General features: G+C 40.3%; 1 protein-coding gene across 4 annotated transcripts in view; it reads right to left on the bottom strand.

Annotated features, from left to right (window-relative positions):
* SHANK2 (SH3 and multiple ankyrin repeat domains 2) overlaps positions 1 to 27,414 on the bottom strand; it is a 279,014-nt gene that overhangs the window by 35,034 nt on the left and 216,566 nt on the right. For 3 of the 4 annotated variants that reach the window (XM_085581231.1, XM_085581232.1, XM_077784362.2), the window contains 2 exons: positions 6,470 to 6,605; positions 4,637 to 4,717 (listed from right to left, as the gene is read on the bottom strand). In XM_085581231.1, coding sequence (XP_085437357.1) covers positions 4,637 to 4,717; positions 6,470 to 6,605 — 217 coding nt within the window. Of the gene's footprint in view, positions 1 to 1,518; positions 1,540 to 4,636; positions 4,718 to 6,469; positions 6,606 to 27,414 lie in introns of all 4 variants that reach the window. The other variant, XM_085581233.1, reaches the window with a different exon arrangement.

Below are 27,414 nucleotides of genomic sequence, written 5' to 3' on the forward strand. Positions count from 1 at the left end.
GCAACTAATGCAGGCAGAAAGTCAGTGGCACAGATTAAGTTAAATTTTAGTTAAATTCATGCTTTGTAACTGCAGTAAAATGACAGAACTGCCCATGCTGCTCCAAACCTAAGGATTTTATCACCTTTTTAGACACAAATACCCTATCTTCTATCCTGAATATCAAAAAATACAGCCTATGTCCTGTCCTGCCCTGCCTTTCCAATGAACCAGAACCCATCTCCAGACATAATCAACAAGACCAGTCAGACAAGAACTAGAGAAGCCATTATTATTATCTTAATGCTTCCCTCATCTCTGACCCAGAAAACTGAATTTGTGGTTGACAGCAGGCTCTGCACAACAACACAAAGATTTTTTTTATATGCTGCCAAAACGTATTTTTCAGGAGCAATGTGGTTTATTCTGTCATAGTCTCTGAATGGAGAATGGCAAATATGCCTAGCTGGAACCTCCGGTAACCACCTGAAAGCAGGTCAGGAAAAGAGCAGGAAAATAAAGAGTGAAAAATAACCCAATTCCATCCTATTAAATGTCAAAAAGGAAAAGCTTCCCTGCTGAGAGAAGACACTGCCTACAGCCTAGATTTCCTTTCCATGACACTGAACCTCATCCAAGAGCAGGACATGGCCTGGTTTTCACCAGCTACCACCCAGGGGCTCAGGGAAGTGGGAGACTTCCTTGGGCCAGGCTCCATGAGAAGGTGGAAATGAACAGCCCCTGCTCAGCAGAGCTCACAGTCTAGGGAAGCAAAATGACATACAGGAGCATGGAAAAAGTACAGCTCAACACAAACAAACTCTCTGTACACAAAAATACATTCATGAAGACTATTAAAATAGCACTGCTGTTTCTACCTGCCCCCCTGCCTTGCCATCAGTGCTGGGGATTGCTCAGTGGGGATCTAGGGAAGGTGGGTCTTTGGAAGAGATTTCAAGGAGAAGGTGGTAGGTGGCCTCATGAATCAGTCCAGGGAGGGCACTCCATGCATACAGGACAGCGTGGAAGATGTTCTACCAGACAGAGCAGCATTTCCGTGGGTGAGAAGCTCAGGTGTGGTGTGCAAGATCCCTGATTCCTGAGCCAGACACAGTGTGGGTGTGGGAAAACGTGTGGCCGTTCGGGAGACGAGTGGGATCACTAATGTGGGACTGCACTGGGGGTCACTGGCCACTAACTCTCTGTGGCTGCCAGTCAGCACAGGAACTGTGAGGAGATGAGATGGAAGGGGTTGGAGAAGAGTCGGGTACAAAGAAGGAAAAAAAAGGCAAGGAAAAAAAAGGAAAGGAGACAAAAGGAAGAAATGCGGGGGATATTTTCGAATGTGGTCTTCTGTTTGAGTTTCTTAGTGTGTTTGCAATTTAGTAACTAAATAACTAAAAAAACATATACAATAATTAATGTACATTTGACACCATAAAATAAACTGGACCATATGCCAACATTTACATTGTTATTATCCTTCACTATGGAAAGGTGAGAAACAGGTTAAACAAGAGACAAAATGCTTCCCCTTACCCTTCTTCTTCCGTACTGAAGCTTGGAAATAGAAAGGGAAGGAACTGTGAAATCAATTCTGAAGGTAATTTTTTATATGCTAAATCCTTGTCTGTCATTTTGAGTGCAAACATTAGCCTTCCCTCTAAGGTGTCAGTCTCTCCCTGCTCACCTCTGCTAAACACGTATCTCTCAAACCACAGTAGATAAAATCTGCTTTGGCCAAGCTGTTTATCAGGGTTTATGAGGAATTTCTCCCCTGCATGTGTTAGGGATACATTCAGAATTTTTTTTCTAAGTTCTTTTTTAAAAATAGTAATTGGGGCAACTTATTGATATCAGGGCTGTCAAACTATGACAACATCAGGCATTCCCAAATCTTTGCAGTTTGAAATGGAAAGGAATCATTAGCACACTGCCATCTTTTGGATTAATTAATTTGAAAGAGAACAGCTCAAATGGTCTGCTCTGTATTATGAAGAACAGAATAGCTCAAAACCTTTCAGTAAAACTGTAAGTCGGGTTGAGAGCCAGGCAAAGGAAGTGATTCTAATGACTGCAAGATGAACAATTAAAAAAAAATGTTTACCTTAGCTAGAAGACATTACTAAACTATGCACTCTCAGGGAAAGCAAATGGGGAGTTTCTATTTACATTTTTCTTCTATTACATAACAAGGGACATTCAATAAAATTAAAGGCATCACATTCAAAACCAATAAAAAGGAAATACATCTGTACACAGCACATAATTAGCCCGTGGGATTCTTTGTCATGAGACGTTATTGAGACCATGAGCTTCTCCAGTTGAGGAAAAAGGGTTACACATAGGTATTGATGAGAACATCCACAGTGCTTATTTATAGGTTCTTCCTATTTGGTTTGCACATATATGGCATTCATTAGAGAGTTTAATGGCTATAAAAATGTGGGTGTTCTCATAGCTCTCACAGATGTCCAATATATACACAAATACATAGAGGGGTATATAAATTATAGATAAATACACACATACAAGCTGTGTTTTATGTCAGGAGACAACTTTTAACTGATGATAGGGAGAACACTTTCCCTGTGGAAGCTTGTTCAGTTGCTGTGAAATTTAAGAATTCTTGTCCCTTCTGGAAATAGCCCTTTTCCAGGACAAATATGAAAATAGGTAGACCACAGATGTTATTTGGAACAGCAGTCACATTGTTTGCTAGGGTGGCACATGTTCAGAATGTCACAGAAGTGGCATTTACAGACTTTTTTAGGAAGAAAGCAAATTTCTGCCATTAGGGACAAACACCTCTGGAACATGATGCAGGACTATTCCTCAGAACAGAATACCCCTTCCACTGCAATGTCTGCCCCATCTGGATAAAGGTATGTATGGGAAATGTGCTTAAAAATGGAAATATGTCCCATGGCTGCTTGTTAAAGGAGTTGCAGTGGTTTCTGCCACTTGGTGAGGACAAACAGCAGAGCAAGGGCTACAGCCTGAGCAGCGGGGTGGGAAAGCTAAAATATGATGGTCTCTCCACTGGGGACATTACAATAAACAAGCTATTCTCCCCTAGGAAAGTGCTGCTTCTGCTTTAAGAACAATATCTCCTATGGAGGATTGAAAAGTCAAAGAAATAGAATAATATCCTCAGCTTGAAATCAATTGGCAGAAGAGGATAACAAAGGTGTAAAAATGGTTCTTAAGTATTGCTATTCCCTTGGGAAAGGTGGTTGATAAAGTTTTGCAAGCTCTCGGCACTCCATGAAAGAAAAGCAAATGAAAAACACCCAGACCCACAAAGTGTGCTCCAGAAATAATATTTTACATTTTAATCCTGAAAGAAAAAATGATGGAGCATTCACAAGATGTTGATATCTTGAGTTAAGCTCCTAAACTTCCTTGTACATAAAAACCAAATTTTCTGAGACCTGCTGGATCTAAATAATCAGACTGGGGTATTTTTTTTGGTCTTCATTTGGTTGTTAGACCATAGAGAAGACACAACCCACTTCAGCCCCATTTTGCTGAGAGACTTCCCACTGGAATTACGTGACTTGCCTCTCTAAAGGATGGATGGGGCCCATTTGCCCCAAAAAACACTGACTCACCAGGGAAAAAAAGGGGCCACAAGGCTATGATTCCTTCCAGTTGGCCTTCAGATGAGTCCATGTCAGGAAACCCCCAAGATTATAAAATTGAGTACTTAATTGTAGAATTACATGGAAAAAATGGTTTTATTATGCAGATTATTATAATCTATTACTTTGCAGTGAGGGATGTGTTTTGGTTTTATAGCTATTTATCAATTGCTAAACACACTGTTTTACTCTTATAGCCACATGGAAATAAGCACTGGGCTTTTCTCTTTTTATATGTGATTTATTCATATTTCCATGTCTTAGTCTAGCTGCAAAAATTCTACCTTTTAATAGCCTAACAGATTAAAACCAGGAAGAAAAGAAAAATTACCTTCCTCATTTCTAGAAAATGAATACAAATTCCTGAAGAATTATGCATATCTAGAATGTGGATGGTCAAGCAAAGGAATCTACAACCACATTTCTCAAAATTAGCAAATAAAAGACTGAATGCTCAATAGTTTTTTATTACCAATAGTGAGAGGAATTAAGTTTATATCATGCACAGAAGTCAAAGTGATATCATAATATGCACTTTTTCAGATCGAATGAAACAAGTTGAAGTTGAAGCTGCTTTAACACTGTCAGCTTTTAACAACAGCTTCTGGCAGCTTACCTTTATCCACTAATGAGAGGCCACAGAAATTTAAAATAAAACAATATTAGATGAACTGAAAATTTAGAAAGCAAAGCTAACATAACATGATACAGCATTATTTTATTTTTTTTCTTTTTTCTTTTTTTTTTTTTTTTTTGGTAGATGTGCCAAACTTTGATGATGCATAAAATGTATCAACATTCCCTTGCGCAGCAATAAAGGCACAAGTCTCCACAAAAATCATTCATGCGAGTCATGCACATTTTGAACTCTCCAAAGATGCAGCATTCTTAAAACCTCCTCTGCTCTAGACACTGTACAAGTGCAGCTCCCTTCATCAGTTTCACATAGAGACATATAGATAGATATTTGCATCTCCACCAAGCCAGCATGCTTGCCAAAAACACTTTCTTACCAAGCTCTTCAAGCTCTGAGGTCATGGACTTAGAGCGCAGGGTCAGTGCAGTGGTTGGAGCTCGCTTAGGAGGTGGTGGGGCTGTGCATGGAATAGAAAAACACACAAGTGTCAGCCAAAACACACCCTCTGGAAGCCCTGTGCTCACAGCCACGATTCCATATCCATTTAAAAGAATAAGCTCCATGAAATAAGGCGAGAATAAATACCTACATGTGGAGGAAAAAGCCCTGAGATGCTTTTCATGGACTGAATTTCTCCACTGATTCTGGCTCTAGCGTAGGTTGTTTGACACATCCGCAAGCTTTTATGTAACAGGATACATAGAAACATTTAAAGCTAAATAACTGTGCACTTCTGTTTTCCAGCAGGAAAAGGGTTTTCTAGAGAAAGGACTTCACAGCAGTGGTGCCCCTTCTGAGAAGTATGCAGGGCTAAAAAACCTCCTGGGCCCCAGCTAATCTCTGGCAGATTAATTTAATCTTTGGAGAAACTGTTCAATCTGAGAAATACAGGAAAAAAACATTCAAATGTATCTGAATTGTTAAGATGACTCTAAGGGAAAACGAGTGATCCTCAGAATATATAAGGTCTTAAAATATCAAGGCAATAATCTAGCACAGAAACTACCATCTGTGCTTTAGTATCCTGATGACAAATATTTCTGGTGGTCAGGAAAGATCATCTCATTCCAACCCCTCTGCCACAGGCAGGGACACTTTCCACTATCCCAGGTTACTCAAAGTCCCACCCATCCTGGCCCTGGACACTTTCCAGGGATTGGACAGCCACATCTTCTCTGGACACCCCATGCCAGGCCTCACCACCCCCACAGTAAAGAATTTCCCACTAATATTTAGCCTAAACCTGTTGCCTTTCAGTTTAAAGCATTGCTCCTTGTCCTGTCACTACATTTAAGGTCAATATGATACATACTAAAAGGTAGAGGCAAAAAGAATTGTTTAAAATGTGTGAACAGTAATTCCATCAAGCCAAAAATAATGCAGGACCATGCTGGGACATGATTTAGTTCAATACAGCCTTTCCCCTCCACCCCACAAGCTGGTCTCACTCCTTTTTAAATTATTATTATTATTAATAAGCAGTGAAAGTGAAAAACACTTCCAGCACAGACAGAAAGTTTTAGTTTCATGGAGCAGGAGTGAGTCCTGGAGTGCCAGCTCCTCACCTGCCCTGTGCTGAAGAGCCAGGTGTGTGTGAGGATAACTCATGGGACTGTGGGAGGAACAGAACTTTCACCAATGTGCTGCAGCTGGAAGGAGCAGCAATCTTCCCTGCTTAATGATAATTATGAGGGCCTAATCACTTCCCAGTGTAGCTGGGAAACCAAACTCTGGGGCATCTAAGGTGAAGGAAACAGTTTAAATTCCTTTTTTCTTTCCTCTTTTTTTTTGGGGGGTGAAGTTTTCATAGTGTTTTTTTTTGGATGGGTGGGTGAGAAACACACTGCTGAACTACCCCCATTTCAAGTACATTTGAAATTAATAAAAGATCATCTGTTCGCAGTGGTTTTCCTCTCTCACCACTGCATGAAATTTTACTACAAGATCCTCAAATGTGAAAAACTCATAAAGATGGACTTTAATGCCAAGTATTTTAAGAGAATATTGCTCTTTTGGCCACATGTTAATGTCTAACCCAACAGAATTAAATCACTCCAAATTAAACAAGAACATTTCAAATTAAAAAAGGACATTTCGAATTTGAGAAGCAAAGTCTAATAAATCAGAATTTAGAAAACAGCCATTTCATGCCCGTGGTTTTCCATGAAGGAAGAGCAGGAGAGTCCATTAGGAAGAGAGAAAAATGTACCTTTCTTCCTTGCTGTGTCATCTGGATCAAGATTCCTGGTTACTGTGACAACCTTCAGCACGAGGTGATTGCCCCCCTGTCGAATCATGTTCACCACCTGCCTGTGGCCCACTTTCACTACGTTCTCATTATTAACCTGCACACAAAGGAAGGAGTCTTTTAGACCAAAATGCAGAAAACTTTTGTTCTAGCATTTTCATAAAAAGAACACGGAAGGAATAGGTAGAAATAGAATTTTTAATTATTACCTTTCAATGAAAATATGTATTTAAGGAACAGTGCATAGCTGACATAATGACCAGAAAACAAAGCTACTCAACTGGGAAATGCACATCTAAATAAATTCAATCAAATCCTGCCCTTTACACATTTTATTTGCAATTACTAGAATTTTACTTCTACAAGTTTCTGGAAGCATCTCCTGTCCTAGAATCAAAGGCAACAGGGTCATAGCAGACTCAAAGAGTGTCCATAGAAATAGAAGAGTTAAATACATGAAGCCCTGAGCAGTTACTGTGGTCATGCCAATTAAACTTCAAACTGCAGTGCAAGACTCAGCTTAAGCAAAAAAAAAAAAAAAAAAAAAAAACCAAAAAATAAAATAAAACAAAACAAAACAAAACAAACCCAAAAACATATATATACATATGTATCTCAGTAATTCTTGGTGCTAAATCATCCTTTTTGGATATGTCTTTCCATAATATCAATTAGCAAACATAGAAGAAAGCAGAGGCATAAAAACTGTAAATAAACATGGCTGAAAGTAATTTATTTATTCATTCAATCTATAAGGAGTCACTGAAAGTTATCTGAAATTTGAATGATGACAACATGTAAGTCTGAAGTGCTGCCTGTGTGATTTGAACATAAAAGATATTGAGAAATGGAGGAAGAGCTGCTGCCAGGATACATGCTGGGAAGTTGATCTCTCTCCAAAATTCCACTGACTTAGTAATATTTCACTGAGATCATTCAATGCATCCCAAAATGAACAGTCATTTTCAAAGTAAGTGTTTTTAGCCTCCTCTATTTATTCTGACAGGCTGGGCATCTCACACTCTAAAGGATTTACAGTTTAGAGCAAAATCTCTCGTTAAATATTATTGCCATTTAGCAGAACAAACAGCACAAGCCGCCCCACTCCAGCTTGAAATCATTTTTCCATCCATTGTCTGGAAGGAAAACCTTCTCTTTTTTCAGGCTTCAGCTGAGCCAAAATGCATTTGAATGAAGCAGTGCATTGGTAAACCATCCTTTTGACAGAGGGCTGCAGTGGGGAGCCTGCAGGACGAGCTGGGTGCTCTGAGCTTTTGGAGACACTTTTTTGGTTCCATGTACTGTGACGTAGGTGGAACACATGCTGAACATCCAGACCTGTTGAGCAGGCAAAGATGAAGTCCTCTCATTCTGTAGGTGGAGGGTATAAAAGAATATTGATTTAAATAGGACTCTTGCTGGTTTGCTTTATTTTACACCTCCTTAGCATCTGGTATTTAATTCCAAGAGATATTTATTTAGCTGGACCAATGGTATCTAAATTTAATCTGTCCAAAATACTGAAGCAAACAGTCTTTTCCATTTACTTCTGAATTCCTTCCAGTATTAAAGCCTCAACAAGGTAATTCTTTTCCACAGGAAAAAAAAAAAATCATGTGATTAAAAATTATGGAATGCATCCACTCTATTTTTACTGGAATTAAATTTCAAGCTTGGAAGACAGTAAGGATTAAAATGTAATCCCTAATGCTGTCAAAAAATAGAGCCCTCCAAATAAATCAAAAGTCAATATTAATCAAACACATGTACACTTCACTAGTGTAAAGTGATAAATGTGTAATATGATAAACAGCTTATGCAGCATCCCATCTGTTCCCATCGTTCAGTGCAATGATATTTAACATTTAGAGCAGGAGCAAATATATACAACACATTTTTTTAAAGCTGCCTCAGAAACAGAACCTGTAAATGACTGTTTATAGCAGCTTTGTTGAAAAGGCACAGTTACAAAATCTGGAAGCGAAAAGATTGATCTGAAAATAAATAAAATAAAAATATTGATAGGAGAGCTGGAGGTTATTTAACTCAGAGTCTTACACAGACACTAGAGAACAAAAGAATCATGAAACCAGCAGAGAAGAACTTCATCTTCACAGTCTTTAGCACCTCAGGGGGTAAAACTGGAGCATGATTACAAAGCAATAATTTGGGAATTGTCAATAGCTTATAAGGATTTAAGTGACATTATTTCTTTTACCCTTCTTCACTATTTCATCCAGAAGCCAAATGACTGCAGGAAGGGTTGTTAAGCAGTGAGACACCAGAGTTCAAGCAGGTTTGTCTGACAGTTTTAGTTTGATTTATTCAGCAAAACTTTTCCAGGTGTGAATAATTTGAGGCAAATCTCTCTCAACTTCCACTTCAAGCCTTGGCAAGGGGGAGTTTTTAAAGCAGTAAAGCAGATATCTATCCCCTGTGCCAATTCTTTTCATAATCACCTGTGTTCTTGGTAGTAAGTGTAATTCCACTCTTTAAAACACTCAAAACCTACTTTTTCTTTTAGCAGCTAGGTGTTTGGAAGGAAGCTCTGGAAACAAAGAGTAAAGTTGTTTTACAGGTGCAAATTTGTGTCTTTCCCTCTTCTTCAACCCAATCTTTCTGCATATTTTCTGTAGTCTTTCACTGCAAAACCTGAGATTCTTATTTTCCATCTACCATTCCGCAAACCATTCCTGCATCAAGCTTTTTCTGCCATGTCCTTCATAAATAAGTGAAAATAGATAATAGACATGTGAGGAGGCTGGGTCTATGCTACATCAAAGAAATCTGGTCATCCAAGAAACCAAATGCAAGGAAAACTGTCCTTTGGGACAGCCCACAATTTCAACAACTCTCCTCTATCCACTTTGGACTCTTGGGAAAAGCCTCAGAATTCTGTATTTTTGAAAGTCATCCTTTATTATCATCTGGTTACTGGGCAGTGGGATGGAAATTACTTTGAGAGAATTAATTTATGAAGTAATATGAACTCACCGATTGATTGTCTTTAAAAATAGTCTAAACAGGCTGGATAAAAACATTTTTTTCCTGAAATGCACAGTTATGCAATGGGTTGAAAAATAATATCATATAATATACTAGAATACAATACAATATAATACAATAATAAAGTAACCTGCATATTGTAAGCTGGCAGATGCATGAGCTGGAACACATTCACCAGAGTAGCCTTCCCGCAGAAATATGCAAAAGGGGAAAAAAAAAAAAAACCACTACCAGAGAAAGAGACCTTTGCAGACTTTATTCTAGTAATTAAAAAAAAATCTTAATTTCTTCAATGCATCATCCTAATCCTTCCATTACCAAAACATTCCCTCTGTGGAAAAGGCAGTCAATAATTTTTAACAGTAATTAAGTAGACAGAACTCCATCATTATGCTTGGGATGCCCATTGCAGAGTGGTTGAAGTTGGGAATGCACATCCTCCCAGAAGCAGCTCCTCAGAAGCTCTTCCTTATCCACTGAACTACTTGAAAAGAAAAAAAAACAACAAACCCCCAAACCCATTACACACACTTACAACCCCCTGCCTACATGTTTCTTAAAATTCATCCTTTTTGATAAATATTTCACACACACAAACCCAATCACAATTTGTACCAGTGAAAATAAATAGCTCACAAGTGATTTTGCAGGCTCAAATGATGCTTCTGCATTTCAAGTAATCACGGAGTTGTGCACATGGCACTGCCTGTCAGCAGCCAGTAAGAGTTTCCCATCTGGAGACTAAAATGTGAGAGGAAGAAAGACACAGTGACCCAGAGACTTTTGGGGAAATTATTTGTGCTCTCAGTGCGCGCACAGTGCCAACCCAGGGGTCACCCACTGAAAACCAGCAAGGGCTTGTGGTGTTTGTTGCCATACTGGGAGGGGCTGGAGCAGCATTTAGCACAAACTATCACAGATGTCCCAGATTTGCACTTGACAAGCATATTTAGTGTCAAAAACTCTATTATTTTATCCTCTAAATTAATTCTAAAACTGGATTTAACAGGTTTTGGACAGCACAAGGGTACCTAGTGAATCCAGAAAGGCTTCTGTGAAAGTAAATTTGAACAAATTCTGATGGCAGCATACTTATTGAGCATCCCAGGAAAAGCCTTAGTGCAAAAATGACCACAGATCCAAATGAGGCGGCAAGTTAAAAATGTCCAAAGCCAAAAAATGCTTTGGTGTAATGACATTTTATGTGCTTACAAAATGCATTTCACCACAAATTATATGAAGATTCACCGTCTCAAAAACCCAGCACACGATTTTAGATTAAAATAGATAATAATATAATATATAAATGAGTCTTATAATGGAAATTAATTTATGAATTTGTCTCTGTAAACCAAATTATTCCCATCCCACCACAGAAGCTTATATACACAGAAGCAAATTGCTTCAGTCCACCGGGCTCCAACTGCTCATTTATTTCAACAGTTTCTGAAACAGGTCTTGAAGAATCTCTGGAAAATTCCTGAAGATTTTCCAGTACAAATGGGAAGTTTGTTTACATTCTGATCTCACACATGAACATCCCTGATTCCCACTGGGGTTTGACCAAATCCTATTTCATCTACTTTGGTGTAAAAGATGTTTCAGAGGCTTCATGTACTCTGTTGATCTAAAAGGTGCTTTAAAAAGAAAAGAAAAAAAAAAAAGCTTCACAGAAGCAGGGATACAAGGATGTGGAAATTGCAGCCGACATCTTGCATTAATGATGTTTTTGCAGTAATCCACTTGCTCATAGATTTACCTGCCCTGGTGGCCTTACTGCATGGGATGATGTAAATATGAAGCCAGTGAGCATGGAATTGGACTAGGTGATCAAAGGAGGCAACTTCCCACCTAAATTCTGTCATTTATAGGATTTCTCCAGAAGAAGAAATATTATAAGGAAGTATTTGACAGCCTTTTAGAAAAAAAGTACATATGAATTAAGGGAAAAACATCAAAATCATTCATAGCCTTGCCCTAGTATAAATCTCTTGGCATAAACTCAAATATTGGGGCACACAAATAAAATATAAAATGCCTAAAAGAAAACACCCTGTGGACAGACAATGTCCTGAGGTTTTGGATTCCATCCTGTCACCACATTTGCCATGTTTGCACATGGGGAACGTTGTGCTTCCTCTGCTGCAGCTCCTGTGGGGAGATGTCACTGCCTGGTGCTTGCTCTGGGCAAGGGCAGCAGGACAGGCTGGAGTCTGGTGGAACCTGGCATCTGCAGGGCTGCTCCAGCCAGACCAAGGCTTTTCCCTGGGCTCATTCAGCAGTGGCAAAACTGCTGTCCTAGGGATGTGGTCTCTGCCTGGAGACAGCAGAGCTGTCGAGGAAGGGCTCAGCCACTTCATCCCTGCGAGTCGCACCAACGCTTCAGCTGCACCCAGGAACATCTATTTCTGAGAGAGGCACAGCAAGGAAGAGGCATCTCAGATCATAAACTCCAGACTCCTTGGTTGTCATGGCAACTGCATCACAAAATTTGTTTCTTAACATTTAGGCAAGCTCCATCTTGGAACTTCTCAGTTTTCTTGTCTCTGCTATTCCTGTTAGGCCCAGAACCTCTGAGAATAAGTGGCATTTTTTTCTAATTTCTGTCCTGGGTGTAACCAGTTTGTATTTTTTTTTCCTGCATAAAGCTACCAAAAGCCTAAATAGACTTTATTTTCCCCTTACTTTCCCAGCATTCTACAAACATATGTGAGAGTAATATCCTACCTTGGTTAAACACATGTTTTAATAATACGACAAAGTTGAAAACCTGAATGGAGCTTAACAGCTGTCAGTCCTTCAAAGACCTTTTAAAATCTTTTTTAATGTGTCTAACTTTTGTCAAACCAGCCTATAAAGATGGTCATACACTCATCTGCGTTTCACCCAGTTAAGACTGCCCCCATGCCAGTATCTGACCTCCCTCAAGGGAAATGCACAACTTGTTTTCTTCTAATAAGTACAAACTCACTGGATTAGTTTGGGATCAAAGCTGATAATCCAAAAAAGCAGCAGGGTTAAGGGTTGCTTTTTATCTCTTACCTATGACATTATTTAAAAGGCAGAACTATATTGAATTAGCACTCCCATCTAAAATTTTGAATTTCACATACTTATATCTAACCTGAAAGCTGCTGCATATAAGTGGCTCCCATCCTCATGAGACTACACAGAACATTTAAACATCACTCAATTACTTGGACCCTGTCCTACTAAAAATAATGCCCTCCTTTAATTATTACCTATTCCTATTTTGAATCCTTTGGTTTCAGTCACATTTCATTGGAGAGGTTCAATTAACTTTATTGCAGTTGATTGAACTGCAGTGTTCTGCAATCAATTAAGTGGCACTTAAGATGAATTTGTCTGATGTCTGCCAGGTGCAAGAGGTGGAAGCTTCTCATGTTTTAGCTTCTCTCAGGGAAAAAATATCCAATGAACTGTGCACATCTGTTTTGCTACTTTTTTGCTTAAAATAAACTCACTGAAGTTAAGCCGATAACTAACTTTTTTTTCCACATTCCAATGCTCAAAAAAAATATGTACTAGTTTAAAATTCAGTGAAATGAAAATGAAGTTTGAAGTGCAACAGTGTACCTTTACATTATTCATCTTGTGAACATGCCTCTTATATTGAATTTGTTCTCATAGCCTATAAATTATGGTACAGAGACAGCACCAAAAATAGGTTACCAAAAATAGCAAACTAGAGGTTACCTATATAGTAAAGAAACCTCTCTAGCATGTCTGCCCTTCACAAATGAAAGCATGCACAAAAATCTAAAACTGCTTAACCACTGCAGCCAGAGCGGCTTCCATCTCATTCCCCTGGCATATCCAGTCATCCTCCTCTGCTGAGGGCTGCTCCAAGGTGGGGGGAAAGGGAAAGGGGAAGGGAAAGGGGAAGGGGAAGGGGAAGGGGAAGGGAAAGGGAAAGGGAAAGGGAAAGGGAAAGGGAAAGGGAAAGGGAAAGGGAAAGGGAAAGGGAAAGGGAAAGGGAAAGGGAAAGGGAAAGGGAAAGGGAAAGGGAAAGGGAAAGGGAAAGGGAAAGGGAAAGGGAAAGGGAAAGGGAAAGGGAAAGGGAAAGGGAAAGGGAAAGGGAAAGGGAAAGGGAAAGGGCGGAACCCAAGCTGCTCATTCAAGCAGTGGGAAAACAAACTCCCATCCCTCCTGCTCCTCTGCTGGCCAGTCACCCACATCCCAGTTTGCTGCTCCCTCTGCGCAGTCACTGATGCTTTGCAAAGCCCTTCTGACAAATTGACTCCAGAGAGAAAAAATAATTAAAACTTGAGAGGATAATTTTGCTCTGGATCACAGACTCTCACTGTGATCTGAGTGCTGGGCCAGCTCTGGGCAGCACAGTGGGTGGAACTGGTGTGTTCTGCTGATGAGTTTTGGATGAGCCTCCATCAGCCCCTGTTGCCTCCGTCAGCTCCTCTGGGACAACTCCTCCAGGGCAGCAGGAAGAACAGGATCCCCTTTGGGCAGAGTGTGTTTCCAAGCCAAGCCTATCCGTGGAGCCAGCTCCAGCTCCCTCCTGTGCTGCTGTGTGGGACAGGAACAAGGAGCAGAGGGAGCTGAGGCAGCATTCCCATTCCTGCGGTGCCCTCGGAACAGCACCCACCTGCACACCCAGCGGGATGAGGACTTCAGACCCCCATTAAACAATTCCCAACCCAATGCTGGAGGAAAACAGGAGGCTGTGTTCCACCCTAAAAATATCATTTTTTTTTTTCAAATGGAGAGTTGCAGTGCTGTTATGCAAGCACTGGGAGGACAATGGATCTTTATTTGAATTCTGAATGAACCACTTGATAAGTATTTACAGAAGGTAGAAGCTCGCAGGCTGAGCCCTTCTATTTTTAAAGCTGTGCATACCTACACTAAAGACCATTAGGCAGAGAATTCTAAAATATGGATCAAAATATAGATCTCTTTATGAGCATTAATAATACAGCCCAGTATTCATTTATATTAGGTAAGCACCCTAAGTCAGGCAATACAATTTAAAATTAAAACCTGTACATGGGATATAAACTGCCTGATTTTGTACATTTCAATGATTTTCTGTTAAAACCTTTCCCGGAGATTACACAGATATATTGACAGAAAGTGTTGTCATCATGTGTTGATAATCTATATTTCCTCCTCCCACATACAGTCACTTTCCAGAAAATGCATCTGCTCCAAGAACAATATTAAAAAAAAATGTATTGCTCATGCATCCCTCTTTATGCAGGAAAGCCTAATCTTAGAGCAGATGGAGATAATTCTTTCTTAAAGCCATGTTAGTTTTAACAAGGCTGCCTTAAACTTGGAATCCCTTGGAACTTTAATTTGGAGGCCATGGAAATGAGGACTGAAGTCTGGGCCTGAGAAGTGTCTAAGCACAGACAGAATAATCAAACTCACATAAAAATTGTTTTCTGTGTTAGATCAGAATGAAGAAATACCCATCAGTCAGCTGGTGACATGTGAGTGTCCTATTTTAATTTAGAAAATTATTGATTGCACTAACCATACTGCAGCTTTGTGTGTGTTTTATGCCAAACTTCCCAAACTGAAAATAAACCCCAAAAAGAGATATCAGTGGTGGAGTCATTGCACAGCATAGACAAACATGGAAATGTTTAGTTTGAAACAACCTCAAAAGAACATCCAAATCTATAGACAAAATTGCAATGTAAAACAGACAAAAGACACAAATACCACATTACACAACATGAATTTAACAAAAGCGACCAAAGAAAACTTTCACAGCTCTTTTTAAAGAAAACAAACTTGTTTATAAGAGCAACTTCATTAATTCATAACGAGGCTTTTTGTTACCACTTCAAACAAGCGACATTCTAATTTACTTACTCTCCACACAGAATAACCACTTTTTATCTTCTCAAACAAGAGTACAAGTGCAAAAAGCTCCTCTGTTAAGAGGGAATGATTTATTTTGGTGAGTGAACAAGCATCAGAGGAGGATAACAGCAGATTCCTCAGAGCATTTTGTCATAGCGAATAAGAATCATCAACAAACCTTTCATTACGTTTGATTTTATTTGTAAATAGTTCAGAAATAAAAATCTATTTTGGGACGATCTGGTGACTCACAGAGCACGAGGCAATTTCCTGGTCTTTCAAGAGGCTCCACCTTGGCTAAAGAGAGCACCAGTCCTGAGGGAACACCCTCCCAGCAAAAGGCAGAAGCAGTGGAGCAAGGCTGTGCCTTCTGCACTGCTCCCAGCCCGAGCAGCCAGGGATGCTGCATCCTCTCCTTTGGGGACATTCGCTCCACAGTCCAGATTCTGTATCCAAACAAAACCTTGGAAACTCCTTTGGAGACACTTCCTGCCTTCCAGTGGCCAGGAGGAAGCCAAACCTGTTGCCTGCTTCCCTTCAGCAGCCTGAGGCAGCAGCACCACGGGCAGCTGGGCGATGCTGGGGGCGAGTCTGTGCTGTCACACACTGACATTTCAGGAATGATCTCAAGAGCTGCACAGCCTCGTGCCAACAGAGCAGCTCAGCAGGAGAGCCTTGTGGAGATAAGTGTGCCCCAAACCTGAGCACAGGCACTGAAGAGAGGGAGACAAACAAAGCACGAATGCCAAGCAAAGCCCAAGCAACAACAACAATGGAACAGCATCGTCAGTCAGAAAGCAGCAGCCTCATTTGTACCAACAGTAATTTTAGAATCACTAGAAAAGATGTCCAAAATCACAATTTTGCAGACTTGTTCTCCCGCACCTAAATTTTCTCTGCAACCCAACTCCCAAAATTAACAAACAGTGAAGCCCCATTGAGTCTGATGCTATGCAAAATATTTTGGAATATGAACTAAGTCTTGAGCATACAACGAAAGATCAGAAAAATAACTTAGTTTGTTATGAAGAACAGAAAGAGATGGTGCTTCCCCACACCAAAGGGCAGAAATGCTATGTTCTTCCAAAAGTGAGGGAAATAAACTTCAGTTTAAACACCAAATATTATGCAAATCCCTTATAAATCAAATTGAATTTGTATCTGGGTGTTGTGGAATGGAGTTTAAATGTTAACCAAGCTCTTAGGCAAAGCTTTAAAATTTGGAGGCACTGTAGAAGGAGCTAATATTTCCCACAAAGTTGGAATTGCCAAAAGCTGTGTCAGGGTGACTGGGATCCCCCTGCACAAAAGATAAAACCATCCAAGGTGTTGGAACGACTCCTGTGAGTACCTGATGTGCCAAAACGTCATCCTAAATCCCCATCTCGGGGAGGGCCAGGGACAGCAATGCTGATGGAATGTCACCCACCTCATCCAGGCCCTCCTGAGCACTGACCCTCTGCTGGACTACTAAATCCTGCTTGGCCAGCACCTCCAAGGGTACTCTCACTGCCAGATTTGGGAAGCAGCAAGGACTGGGGACCATTTCCAGGGACTGGGTGGGTGCAGCTTTCTTGCTTTGGAGCATGACTCCATCTGTGTGACAGCACATCGCTCCCTGCCAGTGGCCACACATCCCAGAGAACTTAGAATACTTGAATTTCCCAGCCTATGTGAATTCTACATGCTGCAGTTAAACCTGGGAAAAAGAACTTTGCATTTTGCCAAATATGCACCAGGTAACCCTGCTGGAGGTTACCAATTTAATTTCACAGCTAGCAGAAACAATTCCTTTAGTGCCACGTTGTTCACATGGCTTTCCCACCTCACATGGAGACAGAACTGTGAGAAGGAAGCACACTCACAGCTCTAATGTTTAAATTTTAGATGACTTTAAGGTAGTGACTGATTCTCCTTGAGTGCCATCCTCTTTTTTATTCCAGCCTCTGAGCTCTTTTTCTAATTGCCCAAATTGCAGTAGCATCACATCTGATTTCTCTCCAAATACCTTGACCTAAATCAGCTTTGTCCCAGTTACTGGCATTGACAAGTCTGGCAATGGTAGAGGGACAATTTCAGTGCATCTTAATATGCTTTTTATTGATTTCCAGGTGGGGTTTTTTTAGATTACAAGGAAAAGAGCCATGAAAGACATGATTTAGATTCTGAAGTCTGACTGAGGCAACATAAAACCTTCAGCTCCAGGAAACACTGTAGAAAGCAATCTTAGTGTGTGCCACTCACTCTTACTACTGTGTCCCCCGAATCCTGCAAAGGCAGCACTGCTGGAATTGCACAAATCCAAGGCAGAATATCTTCTGCCACTGGCTCTGACTGCTGCATGACTGTCAGCCTTCAAAACATCTTCCTGCAGAATGCAAGGAATGCCTGATACATAACCAAAGCTCCCAAGAGTCTCTGAAATTAAAATTATTTTTAGCCACCCTAAATATATGCTGTCTGAAATAGTTAAGTGAGCCATTGTTTCTAATACATAGTTCCTTTCACACACATATAGAATACATGCTTATCACCCAGAGCACATTCCTTACTGAGGAAGCACAATTTTGTCCAAAGGAATGGAGAAAAAATGTAGGTGTGTGCACTAGAGGCACTAGAAAAAACTCTGCTAAAAGGCATGGGAACAGCAAAAATCTGGGGGGGGGGGGAGGTCCAAGGCAGCACTTTAAAAGCAAATAAATTAATCAATCAGGCAGACAAAAAGATGCCATTAATTACTCCTTCTAATTTCTAAGTGGGGAAGAGCAGCTCTAATCTGACAGAGACTTTACCGACTCCATCAAATGGCCAACGTTGGTACAACAGGCAAGGGCTGCTTAAAAATAAAACAAAAGGACAAAGGACTGGGAAAATCGTCCTTTTAAGTGCAAACTGACTCCAACTTAAACGTTCCCTCAGCAGAAAGCTTTAAAGCTATTTTGTTTATGTTTACATGGCAGTTCTTTCTCAGCGTTCTTGATCAGAAGGAAAGAGCTGGAAGTTTTATGCTTCTGGAGACACTGAATTTAATTGTTTAATTCAGGAATTGGCTGCATCCAAAACTGGGAAAAACTCATTTGCAAAATTCACTGGGGTTTGTATGCCAAAGTTAGGGCAAATAATTTGGGTTTCCAGATTTTCTGTGCTATTCCTGTGGGACTGATGGCTGTTTGTTTGGGAATTCCTGATTTCTGTGGACATTCCAGTCCAGTGTTATTTTCAAAGAGAAAAGAAGAGAGTGTCTCGCAGAGTAGTACTCAAAAATTGAGGCTATGGAAGAGAGTGGCAGCAACTCTCTGGAAAGTTTTCCTGCATCTATGGCATAGGCATGTGTAGGAAGTTGTGTGGATGCAAGAACTCTAAAAACAGACATTTTGTCACTTTGGTTAGAGATCAAAGACCTAGAAAACAGGATACAGCCTCCTCAAAGCATCAGATTCTCAAGTTACTATCTAATATATTTCCATCATTGCTCAAAAATAAGTAATTTTATCATAAAATCCCAGTACCATAGAATGATTTGGCTTGGAAGAGACCTTTAGAGTCCAAGCCCTCCTGCCATGGGCATGGACATTCTTCAGTAGGTTGAGTTCCTTCCCATAAACACAAACCTTAGGACAGAGGCAAATAAATGTCCCTGTTGCATACAAAATAAAGCAAATTTGTTGGAACTTTAGAAACCAAGCCAAGAGTGCATCTTAGAACTGTATCATTACTTATCTGCACCAAGATTAAACTGATAATAGCTCCAGAATTGGCAGGATCTTGGGGTTAGTTGCTTAGCTATTGAAACTTCTTTTTCAGAGCCCAAAGGAGGCCTAAAAGTAAATTTTGTGATTATAAGTTGGAGTTTTCCTTCCTGACAGCACAGCTGTGATGTTTTCTTAGCTACAAATCAATCACCTAAACCTTTACTTTATTTTGATAATACAGCTCCTGCTATGCATGGGAAATATATTCCTGTCTGCCTGAATTCTGAGCTCTAAGATTATTTCATCAGAGCCCTAATTTGGTGCCATTAAAGTCTATTCCCACTGAGGGTGGCTCAGCTTTTCTGCACTGAGATATTTTACAAAATCTAGATCACCCTTACCAGGCAGGAATATGACAAATACTAATCTTTCCAACCCACTTGAGTAAGATCAACTAAATAATCAGGGAAACAGGGATGGAGCAAGAATTAGGATCGAATTAATCCTTTAACAATGGAAAAAACTTCTGATAACACTGAGGAGTTAATGCACTAACAAAGCATAATTCAGAACTAGGACAGAGCATGTTTTCTTCAGCCAGAAAAGCACATGCCCAGACAAGAGAGTGAAATGGATAAATTTTACAAGCCAAGAATAAAAAGGAGGGATGCGTTGCAAGTTGTGATAAGAAGTCAAGGTTAATTTCCTCCACCTGGAAAGGATGAAGTGATCTTTCACTTTTCAAACCAGTGTGGTCCAAGAAATAAATTTTAAGTTTTACTCTTGTTTTGCCTTCTAAGCAGGAAATACAGTATAATTTTTAATTTTTTATTCAAGTCTGGAGTACTGAATTCATTACAGCTCCAACCAAAACATTAACAAAGTCTTCTTAAATATTTCCATTAGGAAATTCTAATTATCAGCTGTGGCTTCAGGTGCCTTTTTTGCTCCTGTTTCTGCTTTCCCTGGAAAGGTGACATTCATTTTGCCTTGAAGCATGTACTGCTTTTATATTTTCCTCTTCATGCCTTTGAAAATGAGGACCACCTCTTTAAAAAGTTCATGGGCATCTTCTCACTCCCTGCTACTGCAGCATCCCCACCTTGATTTAATGAAGAATGCCCTCACTTAACTATGCATAATGGATTTATCTTTTTTTTTTTTTTGGCCTCACCCTGGGGTTATCACATAATTTATCAAGAAGAGATGAAGAATTTTGTTTGACATAGCTGCAGCCCATCTGGAAGGTTGCAGGAGATGTAATGTGGCCGAGAGCAATTCTTTCATCCCGCACCATGACAGCCAGTAAGAAGCAGCAAACAACAACAAAACCCCTCACTGTGAATTATGTAGGTGCAGAACTTTCACTGTAAAAGCTGGATTAGTTAAAAGCCTCCTAGATAATACTTAGTCACAGAAAGAATAAACTCTGGTTACTTATTTCCTTCCCTTTGTCAAGCATCAAGACACAGATTAAAAAGACAGAAACAGGGAAGCCAGGCACTTTGAGGGTTTGCCAGTATTTTGATTAGTGACCAAAGTCAGTGAACTGCACTTTGTCTTGTATTTTATGTAAGAAAAAAGATGACTCATGCAAGACTAAAATAAACACCTTCTTAGAGGCAGCCTTGCTAATAATAGCTGCTACATCTTTAGTCCTCCCCAGCTGAAATTACTCTATTACTAAAGCAGTAGTATGGAGAAGAGCACGCTCAGGGATGAATTCTCCCTCTGCTGCTTGCACCTTCCTGATCTGATGGTATCAAAACAGACAACTCACAGCAGACACTTCCTCTGGGCTTGTGTGGCATAGTTTGGCAGCTGGGAGGGCTACGGGGGTGGCTGCTGTGAACATAAGAACCTGCTGGAAGGTTCTGCTGGGTCTGATGGAACCAATGCCAGGATGGACTCCATGCTGGCCATGGCCAAGCCCACCAGCAACAATGGGAGCACCTGAGTGAGAAAAAGTGAGAGAAGAAGCTCTGCAGGCCCCCAGGTCTGAGGAGGAGGAGAGGCAGGAGGTGCTCCAGATGCCAGAGGCGCTGTGTCCCCACAGCCCATGGTCCACAGGGAAGCAAAGATCCACCTGCAGCCCATGGGGCCCAAGGGAGGCTGTGACCCCACTGGAGTCTCCTGTGATCCTGCAGGAGACCCATGCTGGAGTAATCTGTTCCTGAAGGACTCACCCCAAGGAAGGGACACATGCTGGGGCAGTTTGGGAAGAACTGCAGTGTGGCAGGCACATTCTTCTTTCTTCTCTCTCTCAGGATTTTTCATAGAGGAGCACAGAGGGCAGAAAAGGAAAACAATTTCTATTTCTACTCCTTGTTTTTCCCATGTGGAATGTGTTTGGAGAATTGTTTGCCTGGGTTGATTGCTTGACTGGATTCTAGTGAGGATTGTTTGAGCCTGATGGCCAATCCAACCCACCTGGGTCTGGACTCCACAGAGGGTCATGAGTTGTTAGTTAGATATGGTAGTTAGAAAAAGTGGGTAGGTAGGTTTTAGTATCTCCTTTAAATAGTCTATTAATGTATTTTAGCATAGTTATAATAAAGAAATCATTCAGCCTTCTGAACTGGGGTCAGACATCATCATCTCTTCCCACCAGCTTCACCTGCATTCACACTACTGCAGCCAATGGGAAGGATTGATGTTGGAAAGTTCATGGAGGATTATCTTCCCCTCTCTGGAGCAGGAAAAGGGTGTGAGGAGTCCAGCCTTGAGGAGGAAGGAGCACCAATGACCACATGTGATGGACTGGCCATGGCCCCCAGTGTCCCTCCCAGTGTGCCGCTGTGGGGGAAAATCAGGAGGAAGCTGAGCCTGGCAAGAAGGGAGGGGTGGAAGGGAAGGTGTTTTAAGTTTTGTTTTATATTTCTCATTACCCCAACTTGAGCTGTTATAAATTAAATTAATTCTTCTCCAGATCACATCTGTTTTGCCAGTGACAGTAGCTGGTGAGTGATCGCTCCCTGTCTTTACCTCAGCCCAGGAGCCTTTTGGGGTATTTTCTCTCCCTGAAACACTGATACATCCATGAGCTCTGCATGCCACTGATACCAAAGGGAAGCTCAATTTCTGACTATAAAACAGGAATACTTCCTATTCCTAAAACATAAATCATGCCTGTGAACTATTCTGTACAAAGAGAAAATATTTTCAACATATGCATCCCATAATAAATACATGAATTATATTTTGGCACTTTGAGGAAATCATTAAGCCATTACATGTCTCTCAGGTGTCATTGGGTAGGAAGGAGTTTAACCATCTCCAGTATTTTTACACAGAAAATTAATATATTAGCTATTTATCAAGTGCAGAACACTACCCAGGGAACACCAGCCAAGGAAAAAAAAAAAAACCTTCCACAGCACAGCAGCAAAGCTTGGTAAATCCAAAGAAAGGAAAACTTCCCTGAGTTACAGCTGCACCATAAGGAACTCTTCCTGCTTGGATGTGCCTCAGACACTGGATGTATGTTTTGCTGGAATTAAAGAGATTTCAGGTGCTCTCAAGCCTTCCAACCTCTCCATAACAACAATCCTTCTGTTCTTTCACCTGAGCAGTTAAAACAGCAGCTAAGCAATGACCCTGATATATTTGTGGTTATCCTTAGAGACATTATGGATGAGAATCTTTTTCTGGGTTGGATCAGCCCTCTGTACAGAGAAGACTTATCCCATTTAGAACCTACCTCTGCAGCAGAGCTGTTTTATTTCAAGATGGTCAGAATGATAATTTTTTTAAAGCACATTTGATAATTGTTCAAGGAGGAAGAGCAATTTTTAGAAAAACTAGAGAATGCCCTGCAGGTTCAACACAACTGATCTTTCATTTACAAGCCTCAAACTGTCAGGTCACTGAATATTGTCCTTCAAAACTGACAACCTAGACTGGCTCCTATTAGAAAAACATTGTTGGTGGCTTCTCCAAGACTTAAAAACCCCATTTAGCTTCTCATTTCCTCTGCAAAGTTCTTTTCATTATGTAGCCAGACTTGGAGAGGCCAAACAACAACAGATTCTTCCATGGCTCTCACAGTCCTCTGGCATTAGGAACATATGTCATTTGTTTTTTTGTCAGACACCAAAGGAACTTAATCTTGCTTCTTGGGCACTTCTGAATTATTTCTGGCAAAGAGAGTTATTGAGATTAGAAAGGGAATAGTCCTGGCAGCAGGAGCAGTTTCTTTGTAGCCTTCAAACCTCTCCCTCCCACACATACAGAAAGTATTCCAAGTTTCCATATATTTATATAAAACTTTATTCTCCTAAATTAATGAACTATGTCAGTGCAGCAAACTAATAGGTTATTAGAAACTTTTTCACAATATAAGCCTGGATCAAATGGCAATATTCCAGTGGAAGCACTACCAGGTGTGCTCTCGGAGAGGTCTGCTGGCAGGAAGGCACCTGCATGGCAGAGAGGAGTGGAGATTGTCTTCCTGGCCCTGCTTTCCCAAATGGCTCTCCCAGCACACCATATGCTTCACACACAGGATCCCAGATGGATGCTTAAAGGGTTCATTAATTCCTCAAACCCAGATTTCTGAGGGTCTGGACAGCTCATACCTTTGTAAAATAGGGAGGAAGAAGTAAGAGCCAAAAACGAAATTGGGGGAAAGTGAGTTAATTTGTGTGCAGGGATGGTGGGGAGCAGCTCTGAATTCCTTCCTTTGGATCCAGCACTCCAGGACTGTATTGTTCCATTTAAATAATTATCTGCACACAAGTGACATTTCAAACACAGCTTTACTCTTGTGACACCAGGCACAACTTTGGAGGCTTTGCTTTGCTCAGAGCTGCAGACTGTATTAGTCATAATGTGACTTCACTTTTCAAGGGCAAATCCATGGGCCACTAACATTTTTGGAGGTAAAAATTTCGTAACACCCCAGTATCCAGAAAAATCTATCAGGGCCTCTTCAGTTCTTTTTGAGGCACCACTGTCTGCTTTGCCATCCTGGCACTTTTTTTCCAGCCACGACATGAGGTTGTGATGGATAATATTCATTCCCTCCCTCCCTGGATGTGGGGTCAGATTAATGCTGCATGGAACATCTAAAGAGAGATGAATGGGACCCTGGAAACACTTCTGTTCTCAAATCCTACTGCATTTGGAGGTGGAGCTTGAGAAGATCATGATGCAAGTTGTCCAACAGAGGTGAAGAGCTGAAAAATCTAGTAGGAATAAGCCAAGAGCTTCCCCTGATGTACAGCCCCATATGGAGCACAGAAGGCCCTCTTGTCTTCCTCAAGCAAATGAATTGAAAGCTGCACTTCAGGAAAAAAACCCACAAATTTATTGGAATATAAGTAAAAATTCCCTTGGTAGATGGCAGAAAAAGAGAGCAAAATTTGTAATGCAGACTTCAGCCTCCTTCTATTGTCATCTAAAATTTTGCTGGTGCTATTTGACCTCTTTTCCAGCTCTTCTCTGGAAGAACAGATGGAAGTCAAGTGAAAAACATGGAAAGGAACAGCAAAGTCTTACACCCCTCTGAGAACAACAAACAAGTAGTAGAAACTGAAATATTTTCTTTCCTTAGCAATGATTTTTTAATAGATCTTTCCTCAGATACATCCTTTTCTCACAATCCCTGCAACTGATAAACCAAAGAAGACAGCTTCCATTAGAACATTTCCTTAACATTTTTTTGCCTTGTCGCTGACCCAGTGATAAAAGGCTCTGACATTTTACATTGCGGAAGGCACAGATGATCTCTAATCCATTTTTAACCTCTATCTCTGCAGCATCTGGACAATTATTATCTACATTAGTAACCTCTGGAGTCAAAGAACTAACAGAATGTATATGATCCAGGAAAAAAATAAAAATACCTATCCTCTGAAGTATTTATCAAGAATTTTGTGAAGTCTGTGGCTCTGAAAGATGAAAAACATGTCAGAGATCATCCGTTACGGAAGAACATCTTAAGATGCTCAAGGGGGAATGGCTTCAAGCTGACATTAGGTGGGTTCAGGTTGGATATTGGGAAGAAATCCTTCCCTCTGAGGTTGGGAGGCCCTGGCAGAGCTGGCCCAGAGAAGCTGTGGGTGCCCCTGGATCCCTGGAAGTGTCCAAGGCCAGGCTGGACCTCACTGGTGAGAGCCTGTTGTGATCCAGAAGCATTTATCAGCCTTTTCCTGCTTGTCCTGCTTAGTTTGCATCACATGGAATCCTCCGATCAAAACCTTCAGCTGTTTCTGACCTAATTCTGATGGGTGATCCTGTCTCTGCACTAATAATGCCAGTGTTGGTGCTCCTTGCATCTGCAGCAGCGAGACAACTTCATTAATAACTTGGTCATGATGTCATCCCTACATTCCCTCTGCCTATGTCATTTTTAGACCTTTGTGATCTAACATTTCTTCTAAATCTGGCCCCTACTTTTGAAGAAAAAAAAATAGACCTTTCCTGCAAAAGGTCTAAAAATCTTTCAGTTCCCCAGACTTTGAAGTGGAAGAGGCTAGAGGGGATATCAGAATTATTTTTTGAAAATCCAGCCCTTAAAACATACATATAAGATATAGGATCTATATACAGATACACTTAATCTGTAAATTGTGGGCATAAAACTCAAGTTATTTCCCAGAAACACAAATGGGTTCAGGAGGACAAAACTACAGCAACCTTTTCCTACAGGAGCAGTGAAAAGCTTTGAGGGACAAAGCACATTTAAAAAAATGAATTCTGTTAATCCAATTAGTGTCTGTGCAGGAATACAAAAAACTGGATAGAAATACAGATTTTTCTAGAAGGGTCAGAGATCTGATTTTGACTGCCATCACATTAGTAGGAAATATGGGTAAGAAAATACTGTTCAAGTGTGTCAAAGCAAGTCTGCAGATTATAAAATAGCATCTATTTATTTGTACCCCATTTCTTGAATACTCTTACAGACCAGTCCTTGTTTCCCACTACAGCACATTTGATTGTTAAACCCCACTTAATTAGGAATTAATAGCAACAGCTATAGAAAAGCATGTCGTATCAACTTGGCTACATCAGCTTCCACCACAGGAAAGTGAAGGTGTCATTTACAACAGATTAAAAAAAGACTGAAATCCCTGTGGTATTGACTTAGGAAGCAATTCCTGAGCTGAAATAATTTCCAGCTTTGTTTCATGTTTTTCCAGAATAGGACTTAATCCTCTTTGCAGATAATTCTACATTTACCAAGCAGGAAACTTTTGAGACAAGGATTATGAAAAGTGTGCTTTGGACCACAACAACTTTGATTTTCCAAAAGGCACAAGTGAGTCCAGGCCTTCATAGAAATCAAGAAAATATCCTGGTCAGAACTTTCTTGATGGGAAGACCCCTAACCTATCTAAATGGCCAATTACAGGTATGTGCATTTGCCTATTACTGTTTTCAAATCCTGACACCTACTTCAGTTCAGCATTCAAGGAGAAAGGTCAGAAAAAACATAGAGAGAATGTTTTTACAGATGAATTCTCTCATAGAATAACCAGAGAATTAATTTATTTCACAATTTCTTGCAGCATACTAAGTAAATAATTTATTAGCTTGTTTGAAATTATGAGTACTTTGAAAATAAAAATTATAATCAAAAGGGTTTTGTTGGGGTTTTTCAGCTAATGAATTCTTAAAAATAAAAACAATAACATAATATAGTCTGGCTAGATTCACTTGGCCTACAGTAATACAGTAATGCTGCATTTACTAAACTCTGCTAGGGAAGGAACAAAAACCTGGAACTTTCCCGTGTTGATAAATAAAGTCAGAGATATTCTGCTGAATAAATTGACAGAAATGCAAATAACAGCAGGATATGCATGAAGGGAACCCTCCTGTGCAAGCACCAAAATGTGAATTTTAGGCTTACTGAATACACAATAACTTCAGCATACAGACCTGAATTATAATTATTTTTTAAGCAAGAAAACTCACATAGTTATCAATATGTTAGGTAGTCATTAGAAGCTGATCATTCTCTTGTGAGCTGAAGTTTGTTAATCCTCTTTCTTTAACTAATCTTAAATTAATGAGTGTCGCTGTCGAGGCAGGATGGGAATGAAGAGACTCTGACTCAGAAGGCTGTAATACTAAAAACTCCGATTTATTCAAAATACACTGCTCTTTTATACAGAGCTTTTATACAGAGTGAGGACCAAATCCATTGGTTCCGAACTGAAAACAACTCACAGCATTGGTGCAAAGTGCTTGACACACAGTGATAGAACTTAACTATAAACAATGTGAAAAACAAGAGAGATAAAGAATTATTTACATCCTTCTCAAGGTCTTTCCTAGGCTTTTGCCTGGCTAGAAACTCTCAGTTTCTTTCTTGGACTGAATCTGAGTCCCACAAATGAGTGATGG

This window comes from Lonchura striata, chromosome 5 (assembly GCF_050655825.1).
Source record: "Lonchura striata isolate lonStrDom1 chromosome 5, ASM5065582v1, whole genome shotgun sequence".
NCBI classification, from domain to species: Eukaryota; Metazoa; Chordata; class Aves; order Passeriformes; family Estrildidae; genus Lonchura; species Lonchura striata.